Raw genomic sequence first — 21,821 nt, 5'->3', positions numbered from 1 at the left:
TTGTTGTTGTTGAGGAGAGATCTTTACAACATTAATATTATCACGAAAGATTAATAAGATATTATCACTCTTAAAAAGAGTGAAATCTATTGCGGGTGCATTCATTCTTTCTGAGTGCTAGCTTTATCGAAAAAAGACGCTTTACGAAAAAACCAAGACTAAAATTCGTCCCTATTCGCGTGAAATTCGGAAAAAATCCTTTTGATGAGCGAAAAATAATAACATTCTTTAAAAGAAGGACTCAAAAGCATTTTCATTGGTTCGATTCTGTCACGTGATTTTGTTTAGGGAGAATCTTCTATACCTCCACGTTCGGCTTAACTAACGTTGGTCGCGAATACCAAGTGCATGTCACTATCTAAATGTCTTCATTTAATGAATTTAAACAATTTTTGTTGCCGAATGAGATTTCTGAAGGAAATGCACAAAAACTACATGGTAATTGCGAAGAATTTTCTTTTTTATTAAAACTTGTAACTGTTAATATGTCTTGAACTGCTCGTATATCGTTACAAATCACCCACGTGCAATGTTACGGCGAACTTTTTGTAACTTTTCCTTCCAAATAATGAAACTTCATCAACAATTTTGTTTCGGTCATCGAATCAAAAATATGACATTTGAAACAGTCGTTACCATCTTTGGTGTGTGTGTGTACTGTATATATATTTTAGGCAGGTGTTACACCCGACCATGCGCAAATCTAAAGCTCGGATACCGAATCCGCTCCCGATGGTCGGAGCTCCAACCACTGCACTAATTTTAAATTAATCAAATATTGTTTTTGTGTATAATAAACTTTAAAGAGTATCATGAACTTTGTATATTACACTCATTCATGTGTAACGGGCCATTCATTAATTAAGTATGGGTCCTGAGAGGGAGGGGATTAAAAATTCTCTACATACCCTTGCTTGGAGAGGGGGGAAGGGGTTAGATCCATTCTTACGTAATATTTTCCAAGCTGATATTTTATATAGAAATCCGCGGTCAAGTGGTTGGCAAATATTATATTTCATTTGCTTCAGGAAGGTAAAAGTATGTATTATAGGATGAGCTGTTTTTTACTTGTGTTTCAAAGAATGAAACGTGTAAAATATAATAAAAGAATCGCACTGTGTTTTGCATGTCTTATTTTTAATTATTATCGCATTATATACAAAAATTATTTGTCGAAAAAAACATTCGGTCTAGATTTCTTACAGTAAACATTTCTTTACTCAAAATGTTTAAAAAAAATAATGATAGTTAATTTAAGAACGATCCCAGTGATGCAATATTTGTTATTTTATTATTGTGAAGAAAAAAAAGAATCTTACGTAAGATGGGTGGGGGGGGGGTGAGTCTTACATACCATTACATAGGAGGAAGGAAGGTCAAAAATTGCCAAAATTGTCCTTACGTAATTAATGAATGGCCCCGAAGAAACAAAAAATGAATTCAAACGTATCTTGTCACAATTTATGAGTTACTTTTTAAATTAATTTGGACTGATGTAACTTTTAAAACATTATTAATGTTAAAAGGCACACCGAGAATATAAATATAGAGTTTTAAAATTTTAAATCTATTTATTTGGTACTGTGTGGGTTTTTTAATTTTATTTCAATCTTTAGATTGGGAATTGTACGTAATATTGCACATGGGTGATTTGTAACGATATACGAGTAGTTCAAGAAATATTACCAGTTAAAGTTTTAATAAAAAAGAAAATTCTTCGTACTTACCATACAGTTTTTGTGCATCCTCTTTGGAAACACTAAAAACAGTTTTTTTCCCTTTTTTTAACTTAAAAACTATTTTTTTTTTCAAATGAAATAACAGTTTTAAATTCAAATACACAGTATAAGCACATGAAAACACGTTTAAAAAACAATTTCACCAAATGAGAGTGAAATGATTTTACCTATTTTATTCTAAAAAAGAGTGAAATAGCGGCTTTCCAAAACGGAAAGCAGCCACTCATTTAGAATATGAATTTAGTCTTAAAAAAGAGTGAAAAACACTTATCATAAAAAAATTTTGAAAAAAAATAAAACCGACTTCAAAATTGCTCTAAAAAGTGAAAAATAATCTTATTCTTTAAACACCATCGATAATACTTTTAAACATAATTTTTGAAGTTGGCGCAAAAACGATCGAGAAAATCATTCACAGCCATAACTCAACTACAAGTATAAATTTAACCAGGTCCAGTTTCTTCACTACCACATGCATATTTGAGTAACGATATAAATGTTTCGTTCCTAACTTTGGATGATTTTTTGATAAAAATATGAACGAAGCATGGTTACACTGGATTTTACTTTTTGTTTTTGCGCCAACTTCAAAAATTATGTTTAAAAGTATTATCGATGGTGTTTAAAGAATAAGTTTATTTTTCACTTTTTAGAGCAATTTTGAAGTCGGTTCTATTTTTTTTTTCAAAATTTTTTTATTTCATTCTTTTTAGTGTAAATGTAGATATTTCAGTAAAAGTAAGAAGTTACCTTGTAAGAAGTTCGGCTCTATATCACTGTATTGCTTTAGAAAAGCCTTTATTCAAAATTATCATTACAATTACTATTAATGTTATATGGCACCGAACTTTTATAATAATGAGTTTCATATTGTCGCGTAGATGAAGATAGCGAAGACAATGTGAAAGCTAAATGAAGCGAATACTCGTTAGTCTCAACTCGAGATCTTTATTCAGAACCACGAATGAACGTTAACTCTCCCTATATACAACTTGAGAATGTGCTGGAACTTTCCAGACTTGGAAAGATACAGAAATTAATAGAACATTCGAGAAAATACGGGAAACAGTAGAAACGAAATTTTAGTAAAATTCACTTTGTCCTAGTCGGGATTTGAACCCGGGTCGCTCGTGTGGGAGGCGAGAATTCTACCACTGAGCCACCGTTATCCACGGATGAAAAGTGCGAACTTCGCTACAAAATCATTTAATAGGGAAATTGCATAAAATTTACTGTTTTTTGCCCATAACTTTTTTTCTAAAGAACAAATATGGTCAAACAAAGTAATAGGACCTAAGTTGAGCCATCCCCTATCCATTAAAGAAAGAATCATCAAAATCGGTTCACTGGGTGAGACGCTATGCGTGGACAAACAAAAAAAAAACATACATACGGTATGAATTGATAACCGCCTCCTTTTTGAAGTCGGTTAAAAAGGGAGTGAAATTAGCTTATCCAAAAGGAGTGAAAATAACCGCTCCGCAAAAGGAATGAAATTCACTCCTATAAGGAAAGTGCGTTTTCAATACTGGAAAGGAGTGAAAATTTACTCAGTCTGAGTTAAAATCGCTGGAATTTTTTAAGAGAGTAATAGCATATTCAAAAAAATACTTCCATAAAACAATAAGCTGTCTCTGATTTTATTATCTGCATAGATAATATACATTTTATTAAATATTTATTTTATTTTCTTACCCACAATGCTTGCAACTTGAAAGGGAAAGATAAACCATTTTCTGGCACTTAGCGCAGCGTCGGGGACCTGACAGGGTTCGACTCAACCTACAAAAATTAATACATGCTATTAGTACTGATTTATTTGTTCATAAAACATTATTTATTGTCATTACATTTTATACATGAAATACACCGCCAGCTCAGTCCTTTCGACCGAGGGCTGCAGTTTCGTGCTTATTAGCACTCATCAGCCTGGCACAGGAAGTGACTGAGCTGGAGATAGAAAACTGGAAGCCAAGAGTGCCAAATACACTGGTAGCTACTGTAGAATTAGCACAGACCAAACAAGTAACCGAAGCAATAGTTCGGTTCAACTCGAATTTTGAAGGCAAGGCAGGTATATTCAGTAAGTTACCGCCCTATAGCCAGGGCTAAGGCAGAAATACGTGAAATACACCGCCAGCTCAGTCATTTCCAGCCGAGGACTGCAGTTTCGTGCTTATTAGCACTCATCAGCCCGGCATAGGAAAGTGACTGAGCTGGAAATGGAAAACCTCTTAAGGAAGCCAAGAGTGCCAAACAAACTGGTAGCTAATACAGAATTAGCGCAAACCAGACGAGTGACCGAAACAATGGTTCGGTTCACCATTCAATGGTTCGGTTGAACCGAACCATTGTTTCGGTCACTCGTCTGGTTTGCGCTAATTCTGTATTAGCTACCAGTTTGTTTGGCACTCTTGGCTTCCTTAAGAGGTTTTCCATCTCCAGCTCAGTCACTTCCTATGCCGGGTTGATGAGTGCTAACGAGCACGAAACTGCAGTCGTCGGTTGGAATGACTGAACTGGCGGTGTATTTCATGTATTTCTGCCTTAGCCCTTTCTATAGGACGGTAACTTACTGAAAATACATCTTATGTTTAGTTGACGGCTTAAACTTAACGTGCTTAATTCATTTTGACAACCTCGCAAATAAAAGGTATCTTTTTCCTCTTTTTACCATTGCCATTGCCGTTAAAGTTATTATACAGGGATTTTGCCGTTAAAGCAATCATATGGGTGCGGCAAGATAACTTTAAAAAAAAAAACCCTCTATAACACCTTTGTGTGAATCAGGTTTTTTTTTTTTTTTTTTAATGTAGTTGCATATCTAAAGTTTTGCTCTACAAGGATTTAAAAGTCACATCAGAAAGGTATACGAGTATTAGGCTCTCGGTGCTTTAGAACTTACTCTTTTTTTTAATTCGCAAATAAAGAAAACCTTTTCTAAGCTGCAAGCGACTGCAGTGACAATGGGGTCGTTTCCAAAATTTTTAAAGTATTTTTTTTTCTGAAAGAACATGCTTAAAAACATAGGATCTAACCATTTTTTAAATAATTTGTTTAAGTTTAATATTTTTAAAAAATTACTTAAATCGTTGCGCTTTCATTGTTTACATTTCTCGCCGATGACATCACAAATGATGAAATGCCATTCAGTGTTGCCATTCACAGAGCAAAATATTTAATTCGCATCTTTACTCATGTTTATTGGCAACAATATGGTTGATAGCAAGCATAGAGCGCAATATTTAATTCGCTTCTTGATTATCATAACGTGGAAACGTAGTAGAAAGATGCGGCAAAGTGCATCATTTGTGACGTCATCAAGACCACGCCTTGTTTGCAAAATCGGACATTTAAAAAAAATTAATTAAAAAAAATGTTGGAAGAATGAGAGAATTTTCTGGGTCCATGTTATTTTTTTTACTCATTCTATCAATTTCAGTGACTAAAAGTAGTACTTTTGACTGAAGGAAACAATCCCATTGACTTGTTGGTAACAATTAGTCACATTTGAAAATATATGTCCGAAAAATAAGCTACTTACTTTTCTTAATAATTCTGTTTATTACTCCTGAATAACAAGTACTGAAAACTTGTTTATCGATCTTTATGCTCCTCCATCTCTTTCCCTTAACGAAAACATGTTTACAAATTTGTTAATAATACCAATGACGTTATTCTGCAGCTATTACTACAAAATCGTTCTTCTGCATTGTTTTCGCGCTTTTAATACACAACACATACACAAAAGAGCCAAGCAAACACAAGCAACACAAAATACCAAGTTAATTAAGCTGCTGCGTCTTGAGCTTGCTTGATCAGCGCTCTTTGTTCTTTACAGTAGAACGGTAAAAGAAGAAAGAAAATAGAAAGAAATATTAACATAAGAAGTATGTAAAAGTGATGCTACTCTGGCAGAAAACATTTATTTTTTCTTAATCTCTTTTCTGATACTAAGCTTAATGTTTTCGCAAAATAAAACGAATTTACAAATATTAAATAAATTTAAAAAGCAAAGCACTTTGTTGGCATCATGTAAATGCGCTCAACAATTCTCAGTTATGAAAAATTGAAAATTTCTCACTGAATAATTGTCACATTGCAGTGCTGACGGAATTCAAAATATTTGTTCATTATGTCCGTGAAGTTTTGTGCCGAAAATTCATTCTTAAAATGGCCAGATCTAAACAATCATTTTATTCGTGCATTTTTCACCAAAATGTCGCTGAGATAAAGTTCTTCAGAATCAAATCCACCGTTTCAATTAAAATTTTAATAAGGATTGAGTGTTCACCATTTAGAGCATTTTTTTAACCATTATTTACATTACTTGATACAAATTGAAAAAAAAAAAGAAATATTTGAACCAAAAAGTCAATTAGTATGAGACTTAAGTGTTCTATAAACTATTCTCCATTTTCCCCTTCCATTCGTATAACTTCATGAAATTTATTAAAATAAAATGAATAAATACCAACCGACATCGACAGTTAGCTACTAACTTCAGAAAAGTTACTCTTAAAAAAATAGATCTATAATTAACAGCATTTTCTAGAAAATAGTTCTTAGTTATTTTTAAAAATTAAAAAAAAAAAGCACGTAGGGTAAATTTTCACTAATATTTTAATTAGCGTTCAAAAAACACTAAATTCGGTAACAATTTATTGCATACGATCAACTGTATGTTTATCTCAAAGTTTGTTCACACTCTTTGAAATACAACACTGATTAACATTAAGTAAACTTTGTTTAACAAAGTTTACTTAAGAGCAGAGGGGGTTGCAGAGGGAAATTTTATCCAAAAGGAGCAACTCTAAAATGATCCTCTTTTTGTTTCACAAGACAAATAATTTTAATACGAAAAGGAAACAACAAAAAAGATAACATTATTCCAATCCTCCGGTGTAATCCATCCCTGCGATCGAGCTCTTTCCAAAAATATCCTAAACTGACAGATCGAAGACTATTTACGTCACTAAACCCGTATAAAAGGGAGATGAATCCTGATAAAAATAGAACGCGCTGTGGCTATAATCGGTAATAAGCTGTTCTGACGTACGGCCACGAGCTTTGTCCTATTGGCGGAGTCTGGCGATCAGAATTACTAGAGAACTACGGTCAAGATCAACAGACTGAAAAAAAGAAAGTTTTCTGAGGATACTTTCTATAAATAGGCCCACTCTAGATCTAAGCATGTCGGTTGTTCTTTTCTGCGCTTATTGTTTATCTCAGTTTTGAAACTCTCTTCTCATATCTCAGTTCAATCTCGTTTTGTAGCAAGAAAGATTAAAATGAAGTGAAGTAATTCTTTGCGGAGTTTGAAAGGTGTAGAAATTCAGTAAAAAATAAAAGAAAATTTGAATTTTTGGCATCTTGAATTCAAATTATGTTTTTCGAAGTCACGAGTGTGTGTATGTCCGTGAGTGTGTGTGCGCGTGTGTGTGTTCAGGCGTGTATATGTAGGCGTGTGTATGTATGTGTGTGTGCCGGCGTGTGGACCTGTGTAGACGTGTATAGGCGTGTGTATATAGGCGTATGTGTGTGTTTGTGTGTAGAAATATGTGTGTGTATGTGTACGTAGCCGTGTGTACAGGCGTGTTTATGTGTAGGCATGTGTGTGTGACGGAATAGATGCCGACGCCCAAGAGTGGTTCCTCTCGCAGAGACCGGTGGGCAGTGGAGCTCACAGAGTTAAGATTTATGCCTAAGTTAAGCCTTGACTGGACGCAAACGATATGTAACCATGGCGAAGAAAATTTGCCCGCTTAATAAATATTAAAATAACGAGCTAACTCATTCTCGCTGTAATGATAAGCTGAAAAATCAGAGAAAACTCCACTTTGCTCAAGTGAGGAAAATAAGAAATTCTTGATTACTCAATAAATGAATCGTAAATTAGTTACTGTTCCATAACGTTTGCTAATGAATAAAAATTCAAACGTTCATGCATTTAGAGGAACCACAAAATATTAAAGAAACCAAAAAAGATATTTGGCCATTCTGCGTCATAAAAAAACTGGGATTAAGGAGTAAATTTCATAAATTGATTTACTTACTATGTACAAATAATCTATGGGTTTTCATTAAAGTATCACTTTTATTTACGAAGATATAAGCATTTCTATGAAAAATACCTATTTCCTCTGAATGTGTTTGACTCGTAAGTGACAGAATTTTCCGCCTAACGTAACCAAACTTTTGAAAATTTGAGAGCATACATGAGAAACATTTCGCTGAAATTTGAAATGAAAATGTTTAGAATTTGATAAAATATAAACATTTAAAGCAATTTAATTTTCACAGCGAATGAGCAAAAAATAGACTTTCATAATCTCGTAGCTAGGTATATATGGCAATTTATGAAAAAAATCCAGTTCTTAAAACTTTATAAAGTTATCGGCGATCTAGTTTTATGTTAATGAATCTCTGATATGCTTTGAACTATAAGGGATCCTCAAACAATATGTTTTGACACTGAAGATTGACAGCAAGTGTTGCCGATTTGCTAACAATCCCTTAAAATTTGGGGCATATGCGAAAATCTGTGAAGTATAGTTCCTTAAATCGCCGATATCTTTTTTATGTTTCAGGGCATTAAGCTGGATTTCTTTTTTGAAATTTTTTTTTAAAGCTGTCAAAAGTCTAAAAATTCAGTGTTTCTCATGTATAGGTACTCCCAAGTTTTCTAAAAGTTTGGTAAGAGAGGACGGATAACTCTGCGTGTTACAAGCCCAAACATTCGAAGAAAAGTAGAGTTTTTGAATAAATTACTTATATATCTCCGTGAATGTAAGTGAAACTTTTACGAAAATCCATACATTGATTGCACATCGTAATTAAACTAGTTTGAAATTTGCAACTTATTCTCAGCTTTTTACGGTGCAGGGTAGATCGAAAACGTTTTTTGATTTTTCAACTTCTTGTTGGTCCCTTAATCTCATCATGGTTTAGTGTTTACAGGAAATGACCTACGATGATTAATAAAATTTAAAACTGACCTTTAAATCAAGGTAAAACATCCAAATCGAAACGGGAAATAAGGAAATACCTTGCAAAATATTTTCTTGAAATTAATAGCATTTAGGTTGACAGCTATACACAGATGAATATCGAGATAGATGCACACTTCCACTATATACCCATAAATATCCGGTAACTTTCAAAAATTCTTTTTTTAGAATTTCACGAAATACCAGGTAAATTGTTTTGTAACCTTTGTCATATTAAAGGTATGCTTCAGTTCACTTTTTCCTTTTACTGATTCTTACTCACAACGTGGATTATTGAGGGAGAATTCCATTATAACTTTTTGCTACAGGTTCAAACCGTAACATTATTTCATTAAAATAACCATCGGATAGAACACTAAAATATTTAGATTTAATATTGGATTCCTCTGGACGAATAAGATTATATTTTGTGCATATCTGAGGTACCATACATCAGATCGGCGGTTCTCAACCGGTACTCCAGCGGATCGGTACTGGTTCGCAGAAAAATCTAACCAGATTTTAGAGATTTTTGCCGTTTACGTTAAAAATTTTCCTGACTCAATAAAATAAAACAAAATGTAGGAAAAAGAAGAGAAAAAGAAACTTTTTTTTTCTTTCTAATGGGGCTGTGGCAGAGGCACTGCCTTTAGCAGACCTAGTGTGATCCCCCGGCTCTCTTACACGAAGCACCACTATCGGTGGGATCCCATTGCCACGAGAAAAAATGTACCTATATCGCATAATAATAATACTTATACGACATTTTAATTTTTCACTTTCATTTTGTGAATAATCCTCGTAATTTCCTATAACCTCACAACCGTTTGTTTATTTATGTATAACTATTACAATAATTACTTGTCTTTATACTATTTGAAATATTTTATGATACGTCCTTAATACCGAGTAAAATGTTATTTACTTTTTTTAATTTATTAGTATTTTCCCTAAAATAAAAAGAAAACCTGACCGGTTCGTAAAATTTTTCCACGAGTTTTAAATGGTCTCCGAGTCAACCCTTTTTTTTTTTTTTTTTTTTGCGAAATGGAAGGGGAGGAGATAAAGCCTCACCGGTCCGTGGTTTTTTTTTTTTTTTTTCCTTCTTTTTCAAAAGCTTTTGCCGATCTGAGGGCCAAAACAGATTAAGGAACGCTGCATTAGATAACCAACCACCTACGTAAAACGCGGTTTTATCTAACTGTTACTTTAGTAAGCAACGCGTAAAATGTTTCTTAAACTTTTGTAACATAATGTGGCATTTCATTTTTGTTTTCTTTCCTTTTTCTCTTTTGAGGAGCTTTCAAACCAGTTCATTTCAATCTTTCCTAAGAAAATAATTCAGTTCTTTTAATTCATAATAACAAGAAAGTTAATTACCTCTGCAATATTTAGCATAAATTCATTTCCCCCCAGTGACACTCATAAAGCGTGGGTGTCCTAGATCATTAATCATTAAGCAAGTTTCAGAGAGTTTTTGAAGATCAAAATAAATCTTTGGGAGCTAACTTTAGGACTGCTTTATTTTAGAAATGAAAAAGAGAATAATTTGTTTTAAAAAAATGCTCACGAATGAAAAGAAAGTCTTTTGTTTCGTTCTATTTTTAAGTTATTAGTAAGCATTTTTCATACATTGATTGAAATAAAGACTGATTTTGATTAAATTGTGGTAGTTTTTACATATTTACCGTATTACCCCACATTATCCGGCATGCCGCAAAATTTGAGGGTCACCAGATTTTCAATAACACCTGACTGGTCCTTTTCGGCATGCCGAAAAAATCGAGGTTAGAGGAAAAAATGTATGTTCAGCTTAAAAATGAATATAAGTTCTATACATATCTTATTAGTATTAATAAACAGTTTAATTTTTTTTAAATATTTATTAATAATTTCATTTGTCATTTTAACAAGAAAAAATTTTGCTTAATAACGAATACTTTTACAAAAATTAAATTAAAAGTAAGTAAGCAAACAATTAAGCAGTAAGTTACCGCCCCTAAACCAGTGCTAAAGAACTTACCATAGCTATTCAATAAATAAAAATTAAACTTACCTCTCTAAAAGGAACCTAAAATATTTTTTTTTAAAAATATGAACAAATCGCAGTAACGATGATTACTTCTGAATTGATTGCTTTATTGGCATATAATTAAATCCATTGATAATGAACTACCATAAATAACAAGCACATATTATGTGCAATACACAATTTTTTTGAAAAGAAGTTTACTTTCGGGATCTATTAATTTTTTTCCTTACAGTAGTAGTTTTCTTTCTGATTGGAACTGAATGTGGAAATTTACTTTTGTTTTGTAGCAAAATAAACCTCGAATTATACGGCATGCCGGAAAATTCGAATTTCCCGGCATGCTGGTCAACCTCGCTTTTTTCCGGCATGCCGGATAATGCGGGATACTAGATCCAAAACTTATTTATGGGCTTGAACGCGTTATAATTCTGCGTGTTTCTTACTTCTGCTTATGTATCAATTGATACATTTTTATTACAGTACAGAATACATACTACAATCAACACATGAAAGAATTTACATCGAAAAGAGGAGAAAGTACATCCGGATCGAGGGTGGGAGTCGAACACACCGCTTCAATTGTGTGAAGCAATCGCTTAGACCACTCGGTCAATGAGGCCCCTAGGGAGTTTTTTTGAAAGAATTGATACGTCTACTACGTTGCAGTTGCCAAACAGTGAATGCTAAACTTAGGTAGAAAATAAATAAAATTTGTATCAGTAACTTAATTCTAGACAATTCCATTTAATCCTGTTCTTATGGTTGCGTTCGCATACCTCAACCGGTAGACCAGTGACTAACCGAGCGTTCAATGACAGCAACCGGTTAACTGGTTGCTACCGATGTCGTTCTATTAGCATCTACCGGTCGACCGCAATTTAAACTGGTTGATTGGTTGGTTGAACCAAGTGACATTTTTGGCCAATAATAAGCATTTTTCACCTGCGTGCTATTCTTCTGCGCCATATCTGCGCAAGTAACCGGTGATCAACCGAAAGTATTCGATGAAGCACTGGTTGATGAACGACCGGTTAGTAACCGCTTGACGCCATTAGCTGTCATGAACCGACCGGTAGCAAACGGTCAAGGTATGTGAACGCAACCATTGAGATACGTCGCTACTGAGAAAAAATATTTAAATATTGTTTATGAAAAATCTTTAAAAATTACTTTAATACATAAAAGTCCATTATCTTCATAAAGGTAATGTAATGAAACAAGAATCTAACATATTTGAAGTCTTTATGGGGTATTTTGTGCAACAATGGTACGTTTGATACCGGAGAATTTCCATTTTGACTAATTCTAGAAAACCATAGAAGTCTTTTTTGTTAAAAATATCGCAAAGAGAAGTGGATTACTCCGTAACTGTAACTGAATCAAAATTAAGTGTGATTGAAATCTCAACAGTACTGATTGGACTTGCTTCTCTTGTTTCACTGTATAGTTTTGCGCTCCTTGAATTTAGTTTTGAGATCGCTTCGTAACAAAGTAGGATGTAATGGGGCAAAACGGTTCATATTGGGTGCGATTTTCTTGTTTAAAGCATTTTGACTATAGGTTCATCTTTGGCACATTGATGCAGTTCTAAAATTTCAAACTGAAAAAATAGCCAGAAATATTTTTATCCATTCCACACCATTATGGGCTAAAATGGATCATCATTCGAAAATGATGTTAATTTAGAAAATTAGCAGACTTGTTTATTAAAGTAACTATAATAAACAAGTACGAAAGTATTATATTAAACAATTTAATTTTTATATTTTAACACGAAGCGGATTGCAAATCGATCTTCCCACATTTTTATGATACCAGTTTTTTTCCACAATATCTTTTTTTTTTTTTTTTGGAGCAATCACGATTGCTACTTGTTTTTATTTGACTGTTGAATGATGTCTTTTGATTTTTCCCCGTCTCCCTCTGCAGCACCACCGTCGACCGGCCCTCCCGATGTTGCTTCTGTAGCGAGCACCGTCTCCAGGTTGCATCCATATCCTACACACACGCATACACACACATACACGCCTACAACCACACTCACACGCCTACATACACGCACACGCTTACATACGCACACACGCCTACATGCACACACACGCCTACATACGCACACACGCCTACATACGCACACACGCCTACATACACACACACATGCCTACATACATACACACACGCCTACATACATGCACACACACACCTACTCACGCGCGAACATACACACACGCCTACATACACGTACACACACGAACTCACACATACACACATGCGCTTACACAAACACACACGCGTTCGTTATACCGAAAAACATAATTTGAATTCAAGATGCTAAAAATTCAAATTAATATAAACTTTTTTTTTTTTTTTTTGAAAAGTCACAAAAGTTCGCTATTTAGCCCTGTAAATTTAGGCCACAAATAGGGTCGATGCGCCACAAATTTTTAATTAGCTGAATTTTTTAGGATTAGCTCCTGAACATGTGTAGAACAAATCCTGAAACGTCCCCTAAGTTCCCATGTGAGCTCCGATCCAAAATGGCGGATCAAAGATGGCCGCTTAGTACTTTTTGTTTTCCTTATAATTCGGTTAAAAATTAAAATTTTTCAGTTCTGAAAAAAAATGTAGACTCTAAAAGTAATATTGTTTTGATACATAACTTAAAATAACCAATAAAAAATTTCTAACATTTGTTTTGACACCAAAAACTGAAATTGAACACATAAGCCTAAAATAAATATTTTTTTTGCATTTTTAGGGGTTTTTTTTTTAAATATTTTCCCTCATACAATAGTCAATAGTTATTATTTTTCAGTTTTAAAGAAATGCTATGTATGTTTGAATTGGTGCTTGTGTTTTACCGACATTTCCCCATAAAAAATTATAAACTTATGATCTGCGTATTGTATTTTTTGTCTGAAATGCAAAATTTTCGATGTGAAAATTCAATGCTGATCTGTTTAGCTGTTTGAAACTACAACAAATCGTATAGTGACTTCAAATTTCTTTTTTAATATTAAATGAATTTCAAAAAAAAAAGTCACTGTAACAATAGAAATTCCTCAAAAATCATTCAAAACGTTTTTTTCTTTTTAATAAAAATATCATTGTTATCTCAAAACGATATTTTTTGTACATTTTAGGTTGGCAATAATTATTCAAGAATGATTTTTTTTTTTTTAATTTATGTTTCCGTATAATTATGTGAAAATGGAGAAAATGTCGGTGAAAGATCACTGCCTTCAAATTTAGGAAGTTCTTTTGGGGAAGTTGAACTTCAGAAGAAAAAAGGGGTTGTTATTAAGAAATGAGCGTTCTGTTCAGTCTTCCACAGTTTTTGATCAGGAGGATGCTGTTTTCAAATCAAACAATAATTTACGAGGCTTCTCAAATATGAATCAGCCCCTCAATTACCCTCGCTTTTTGGTTGTGTTTCTCTGCGAAAGGATAAAAACATAAGCGTGGCAGCTATCATTGAATTAGTAGAGCCTTTTGTTAAGCCACCCACCACCAATCTCTTTATCTATTAAAGATGAAGGATTGCTTATGCACGCATTGGCATGGGACGAGTCAGACATATAATAAAAAGACATATTCCTCAAATACTTCAGGTGTCTTCAGAAAAAACTTCTTTTTATTTAAAGCAGTGGTTTTTAATTGATACGCTGAAGCATTACCAACTAACATTGAGAAGAAACGAAGGATGAGGTCGAAAATGTCTGAGACTACTGCTTTTTGAAGCAAATGTAGTGTGAACGAGTTTATAGACTAACTTTATGCGGAATTCTGAGAACAAATCAAGATTAATTCAAATTATGATGGAATACTTCCGATTAGGAGGAATGACTGTTGTACAAGTGGATAGGGAAAGCCAATGTATTAGTGTGCTCAATTGCGATAAAAACATGCCTGAACAGCTCCAGACCAGTCGCAGTAATATAGTAGACTTGCCAGATTTTTTAAATGTTCAACCGGGACAACGTAATCCCCCTCCTCCCACAGCTCGAGACTATTGAAAAGGGTATACAACCCTGGCTGATTTTGTCTGTTGTAGAGGGTAGTTCATTCTCAATGCTATTAATAAATGGTTTTACTAATTGTAAACCTAAACCAGGGGTAATAATAAATGACATAAGCAGATAAATTTAAACATTTAATTTAGTAAGAACAAATGCTTTGAATGATGAATAAAAAATTGAACAATAAGTACATGTACTTTTCATTCCCTAGGGCTTTTTTTCTAAACACTTTTGTTGGTTTAATCTTATAAAAATCCTCACAAGCTAATCCGAACTTCATTTTACAAGTAATTTTCCTGAGTAATCCCTCACAGTGATTGTTTTTACACTTTTTTTGGTCATCTGTAATCAAATTTATCTTTTACCGGGACATGAAGTAAACCGGCCGGGACGCCGAGATTTTGTCTGAAAACCGGGACGTCTGGCAAGCCTAAGTAATAGGTACTGATACAGATCTGCTCTCGATTCTAAGTGAAAGAGGTATGTCTGGAACATCACTGCATTTTTTTACCCCCAAAACCAATTTAATACAAAGAAAAATGTTACAACATATTAAAAGTACAAGAAGCCTTCGGTCCTTTGAAGGATCCTCTTCTTTTGCTCCACGCAGCCACAGGATGTGACTCCGACTCCTCGTCAGCTATATTCAGAAAGCGTAAATTTTAAGCTCTCAGGCTGCTAAAGGAAAATCTCAAACTGCTTTCTCTGATCTCACAGCTCTGTAGTTTTCAGCTTGATCCTTGTTGAAAAGGTCACCCAGATTGTGGGAAGTGTTGCTGAAACATCATTTTGGTGGAAGTAACATTTAATTCTCTAGACATCTTACGCTACAACTGCTATAATTATCAAGTACTCCTTCCAAACTCCTTCTTCAAATCAACTCCGACAAAATCAAAACTCTTTCTTCAAAATTTAAAGCTTGGCAACTCTTCGACCCACAAGTGCAGTTGCTTCACAGCATCTATTTTGTTTTTATCCAATAGTACAACAGTGGCTTAAGAATATTATGAACCCAGTTAAATGGGGATGTGTTATGAAAGAAGGTGAACTGTTTACAACGCTTTTGTCACTTCCCGAAGCTTCCGAAAGAATTTCGCATTTAATGTTTTGTGACTACAAATTAACCGTAATTATGTGAGACTGTGATCTAGATGCCAATGAAAACGCAGACCTTTAATGTTCCAAGTTTTGCATGCATTGTTTATATGAAACATGTCAAAATTCAACTTAAGTGCACAGTTTCGAAGATGAGGATGATGATATTGAATGTTGATGCTTTTTTTTCTCTAGATTTTTACTGACATTACTATCTTCTCTTTACATATTTTACACGCTTTTCAAAAAGATATTATCTGTCAGTTTTGAAAATACTAAATAAATGATATTCTGCAATTTTTTTGAAAATTCATTTTAAGGTCACTTTTTTTATATTATCATATTCTCATTCCAAAGCTAGAAATAGCAAGATTTCTTTGAAAAATGGAATAAAAGACTACTTGATTATTTAATAAATTTAATAAATTGAATATGTCAATCATTTTGCAGTTGATATTTTAAAAAGAATACCATAAATAATTCTTTATTTTAGTAGCTTTTTCGTTCTGCTGCATATTACGCAGAAAATAGAAATTTTAGCTTTTCACGTCAAAACAATTGTTTGAACTTTTTTATTGGTTATGTTGGATTATATATCAAAACAGTATTACTTTAAGAGCATATAGGTTTTTTTAGAACTCAAAAATCTTTATTTTTGACCGAGTTATAAGGAAAACAAAAAGTACTAGGCGGCCATCTTTGATCCGCCATTTTGAATGGAAGCTCACATGGGATCTTAGGGGACTTTTTAGGATTTACCCTACATGATATGAGGAACTAACTATGAAATTATTTCTTAATTATAAATTTGTGGTGCAGAAAATCCTAAATTTACTGGGCTAATTTTTGATTTTGTTAAAGATTTTACTTATATTCCCTCGCTATCATCTTATTTTTACGCATTTCTTGGTGCTGATTTTAATTTCATGTTTTTATCTATTGCCAGTTTTTCCTACAGCCTATTTTTGTGCTATGTCTATATTTATGCATGTCTATTTTTATGCATGTCCAGGGGTATGCATATAAAATTTTATATGTAAACATTACAAAATATTTGAATGCAAAAGTCCAATTCTTCTGGGTTATGAGACACCCACCTCACCAGTTAACAACCGTAAAATGTATACAGCATGTACATATGAAGCAGTATATGTTTCAAATCATTATAAATCTTTCCAAATCAACCAATGTATTTCATGTTTTAAATGTACGGGGTTTCTTGTCCATTGACATAAAGTCTTTTACTGAGAAAAAAAAATTGTTTTTTTTTAACTGTTAGATTTTTTTTTTAATTTCACTAAGCTTGTTACCTTGATACAATATCATCTAAAGGAATGTAGGTGGCGCTAACATCAAAAACTGAAAATGGCGTCTATGCATGAAAGAACTCCCATGGGTATCGTGAGAAGATTGAGAGTTAGCCCACCAACATTTTAAGTTTTAACACATATTTCCAATTCTAAGATGACAGTTCATATCCATTGAAAGACTGTAATGAAAAATCTCTCGCCCTCCAGAAGGAAAATTCTATTAGCACTAGCGCCTAGCACGAAGTTAAAAATCCTGTAAATCTTCTCGGAACTACAAAAGGTGCTCACGAAGAAGTGCATTAGCGTTGTGACGTTTTGAGATAAAAATGAAAATATAAAAAGAACTGTGTTTAGATCTGAAGTAATTTTTTTTTAAGAGTTTTCTCTATGAGAGCAAGACTTTATAAATATCCTGTACTTCATTCAATTCATTTAAGTTGGAAATAAATCTTCTTAGGACGCAAATATTTTCTTATAATAAGAGTGGGATCTTTAAATTTGCCTAACGGGACAAAAACGTAAAACTACCGCCCTTACCCATCTTCTTTCAAGTTTTTATGTCTAATATCTATGGAAAAAACACAGAATCAAGGTGGCCACCCCTTGGAAGTTGCCAACTAGGGCAAAGGCCGCAACATGCGCTCCCGTAGTTTTGGCACTGATTATGATTCGTTCCCCTCCCCCTTTTTTTATTTTTCAAGCTATTTATTTAGAAGAATATTACCTATTTCTCTAATTAGTTTGCACTGAACATTTGATATTTCATTTTTAGTTTTTGTATTACTGAGGTGAAACACTAAAAAATGTTACGAAATTTTTCCAATTGATATTAATTTTGTATTCTAAAAATATGCATGAGTTGCTTAATCCTCTGAGCTGCTTGAATAATTTTAAAATTAGATAAATTCTAAATAATTCATTATGGTTACTATTATTGTTATTACTATTAAATTTGAACCGTTCAAAAATCTTGATAATTGATTAATATAGACTATGAATTTACATCTCCCATAGACAAGTCTCACATAGACAAATGGTTAAGTTTACAAGGTATAAATATGTGGAAAACATTCGATGTTACTGAACATCGATGTTTTTCTGTCGATGCATTGATATCATCAATGTTTTAATTTTGGTCACTCCTATAATTGTTGGATTTAAATTAAGCAAATATGTTAATAGAATAAGTGAAGAGAGAAAATTAAAATAACGATTGTGTTTAATTTTTTAAAAAACAAAACTTTAAGCAATGAACTTTTAAAAACTATGTTTGCTTCATTTTAAAATTTAATTTAATATTTTAATCTAGTCGCTTTTATTTAAAATTAAACCTATGTTTGAAATAAATAACAAAGATGTGTGACATTTAGCAGAACTTACTTTGCTGTCGAAATGAAACATAACCTAAACCTAACTATGACCCGTTTTATCATTTCCACAAGATAACAAAATAAAAAAAATCAATATTTTCATATCTGACTGCATTTTGCAGATGTGTATCTGTTGCAGACTTTTTATAAGAAAATACCTTAAATTTGCTCTGTTATTTAATAAAATATAAAATATTTTACTTTTAAACCATTTACTTCACAAAGAAACATCTGATGCTTACTAAATGTTTTCATTTTAATGTATCAGGGGAGAAACTTTCTGAACTAAAAATTACTGTGAACAAACTAAAAAATATTATTGCAAATTTTGGTTAAAAAAATCCTTCTTGAATGTGATTGTGTGTTTATATTTTCAATTCCGCAAAGATTTTCCATCCAAACATTTTCTACTATTGCCGCTCATAAAATGAATATTTTCACACGCATCATTTGAAGTTTAAATCACCTTTCTCGTACTTCTGCAAGAACAGCAAGAAAAACTGTGTCTCATATGATGAACGATGAAAATGAACTTGTATTCTCATTCAGTTTCATACGTTCAGGAATTGAGAAATGCGTAGAAATTGTAAACGTTTTCGAAAACCGTATCTAAAATTCACCCAGAAATTTGCGCTGTAGAGAAAACTGAGAAAGTGCAGTACAGATTGAAAAACCTGCTGGAGTAGCCAGAATACAACGTTGTAACGCTTCAGTAAGCTTAAGGAAAACATTCAAAAACTTTAACTTAATAAAAGTGCACAATATTTTTCTCTGAAGAAGAAAGCAATGAAAAACCTATCATTATTTATGCTCTCTAACCTGTAGCCATGAAGCTGATATTATAAATGTGGGCGGTACCTTGAAAATTATTTTGGATGAATCAGCTGACAAATCGGCAATATATTCGGCAAAGAGGCGACAGAAATTTGGATGAAACACTAGAGGAATCGCAGTACGTTAAGCGGCTCAATTTTTTGATTGTCTCTTTTAAGTGAGAGGTAAAATTTGCGTAGTTATATAAAAACTTTTACTGAGACTGTGACTTCATGAAACCAATCAACATTCAGTCCCTACTGTAATGAATCAAATACACTGGTATAATGACCAACGTTAACGTAGTTAAATTGAATACAACAGTATACAAATTAAAGGCATCGTATTTGTCCGAAATTTTCAGTTATTGAGCAAAAGCCTAGAAAGATTCCCATAAGAAAAGAAAAATATTAGAAAAATTATTAGAAGGTCATGAGGTTTGTGGAGATATTTTGCTAAATGTCTACAATTATTTAAACTTTAAAACTAACAGCTGTGGAGCCATAGCCCGATTTTCATAATTTTTAGCGAAAAAAATCCTTTTCCATCCCATATGAAGCGAAGAGCACACTTTAGTGTACCGAACGATAGTTGCTTACTATTATGTGACTTTGCAGTACTCTACAAATGGTGTTTTGAAAAAAAGTTTCCGGTAAAACTCATGCATCCTTTTAGAGCTGTTAAAAAACAGTAGTATGGAAAAAGCTTGATATAATATTCTACATATGTTTTGGTGTTAAGTTTTTTATACTTAATAACATACTTCTATTTACAAAAATGAAAACGATGTTCGCAAGATTATTTTATAACCTTTATTTTTTTTTTTAAACTTCGCAAAATAATCTTACAATATATTAAGAAAATAAATTCAAATAATATTTATCTATAAAACGTAAAGAAACGTATCAAAAATTCTTTATTAACAAAGAAATGATCAAATTAACATTTGCAAAAAAAAATATTTTAAAAGCTGATAAATTTATATTGGTAGTTCTAACTTGAACTTATAAAAAATCCTTATTTTTGCATACTATGCGGGAACCTTTTGCCGCATGAAAGCAAAACCTTTTATTTGACAATAATTCCCGGCTTTATTACTCACAATTTTCAACTTAAAACCTTTAAAACTTTTTTTGTGTTATCCAAAAAAATAGAAAAAATTGATTTTTTCGAAGAAAATTGTAAATTTTAAGCCTCGCCTTAATATTTTTTGACTCCTTTCGCTCCTAAATATTTTTTGGTTTGGATAATTTTTTTTTATGTAAGATGTGGGTCGGTGACAAATTAAGTTTAATTATTAATTTTTTTTTATTTGTCAATTTTATTTTTTGCTATTTTATTTATGTTTTTCCTTTATGGTGTTATGCATACGAAATTTTCTTCAACCCAGAAATCCCCCCTCCCTCCAAAAATATAAATAAATAAAATCATAATTATTTCATTAAAATGGACTTATATCATGAGTGTTTTGTGGATCTAACTTATATATTTTCTACTTCTTCTGTGCTACATTATTATTCTCTAGTTTTACATCTTATTACTATTCAAAATGGACGTTTTTTCGATTTTTTAAAACGTCTATTAAAAAAAAAGTTTTTATATATTAAAAACGTTCATCATTACTATTATTCTCCAATAGACGTATGTAGGATTGATTATGAAGTATTTTCACTCACCTTACCTAGAAAAAAAAAACATTTCATACTCCTCCAACCAGAGTTGAATAATATTACTTATTTACAAATACTTTACGTACTAAAAATTAGACATTTTATTTAAGCTTAAAGCTTTTGACTAGGCCAGTTTTATGTTTAAAGAAGACTTTTTACAAACAATTCAAAATGCTTACAGATGTCAAGTAAATACTGTAAATAAACATATTAACTACCATTTGAACAAAGTAATATTCTTTTACTTACTTTTTCCTGATGTCGTTCATGTTGCGAAAAGAATAACTTCGTGCCTTCTGCTGACACATTGACTAATTGAGAGCAGTGGTTGAAAGAAGATCTCAGATTTTTCATACGCATACCGTCAGTCGCCTCTTCACACTAATTGCTCTCCAGGACACATCGCTGCTGCGGCATTCCAAAACTGCCAAGTCTTCTCTGTCTCTCTGGATACTGAATATTCAGTCACTCATAGCCTTATGAATAATAAGCCGAACCCAGAGCAAATTGTGAATCAATTTATTATGCTGTCAAAAATAAAGTTGCTCCGAGTGTATGGATGGCAGTGTGTTTAAAGTTTTATATCTTTGCAGATCCTTTTGCATCTATGGATGAAGTACTGCTCTGCGGTTCGTAAACTGAGCTGTTTGTTAGGCGGCTATAACCTTGTTTCCAGTAGCATTTTAGAACAAGATATGGTTGCTTTGACTTGGCGAGATCGATTGTTTCCCTTCTCGCCAGATGTTTCAGGTTGGCGATGGTAAATGTTTGGGGGAGAATTGTTCAG

At 32.7% G+C, this 21,821-nt stretch overlaps 1 protein-coding gene across 1 annotated transcript in view; it reads right to left on the bottom strand.

Annotated features, from left to right (window-relative positions):
- LOC129216561 (dual specificity protein kinase splB-like) overlaps positions 1–21,618 on the bottom strand; it is a 59,727-nt gene extending 38,109 nt beyond the window's left edge. The window contains exons 1-2 of the mRNA XM_054850779.1: positions 21,284–21,618; positions 3,435–3,521 (exon numbers count right to left, since the gene is read on the bottom strand). Of these exons, the coding sequence (XP_054706754.1) occupies positions 3,435–3,521; positions 21,284–21,342 (146 nt within the window). The 5' untranslated portion in view covers positions 21,343–21,618. The remainder of the gene's footprint in view (positions 1–3,434; positions 3,522–21,283) is intronic.
- Positions 21,619–21,821: the final 203 nt, after the last annotated feature.

Source organism: Uloborus diversus, chromosome 1 (genome assembly GCF_026930045.1).
Source record: "Uloborus diversus isolate 005 chromosome 1, Udiv.v.3.1, whole genome shotgun sequence".
Lineage (NCBI taxonomy): Eukaryota > Metazoa > Arthropoda > Arachnida > Araneae > Uloboridae > Uloborus > Uloborus diversus.
Note: the sequence above shows the minus strand (reverse complement) of the source record. Positions and strands in the feature narration are given on the sequence as shown.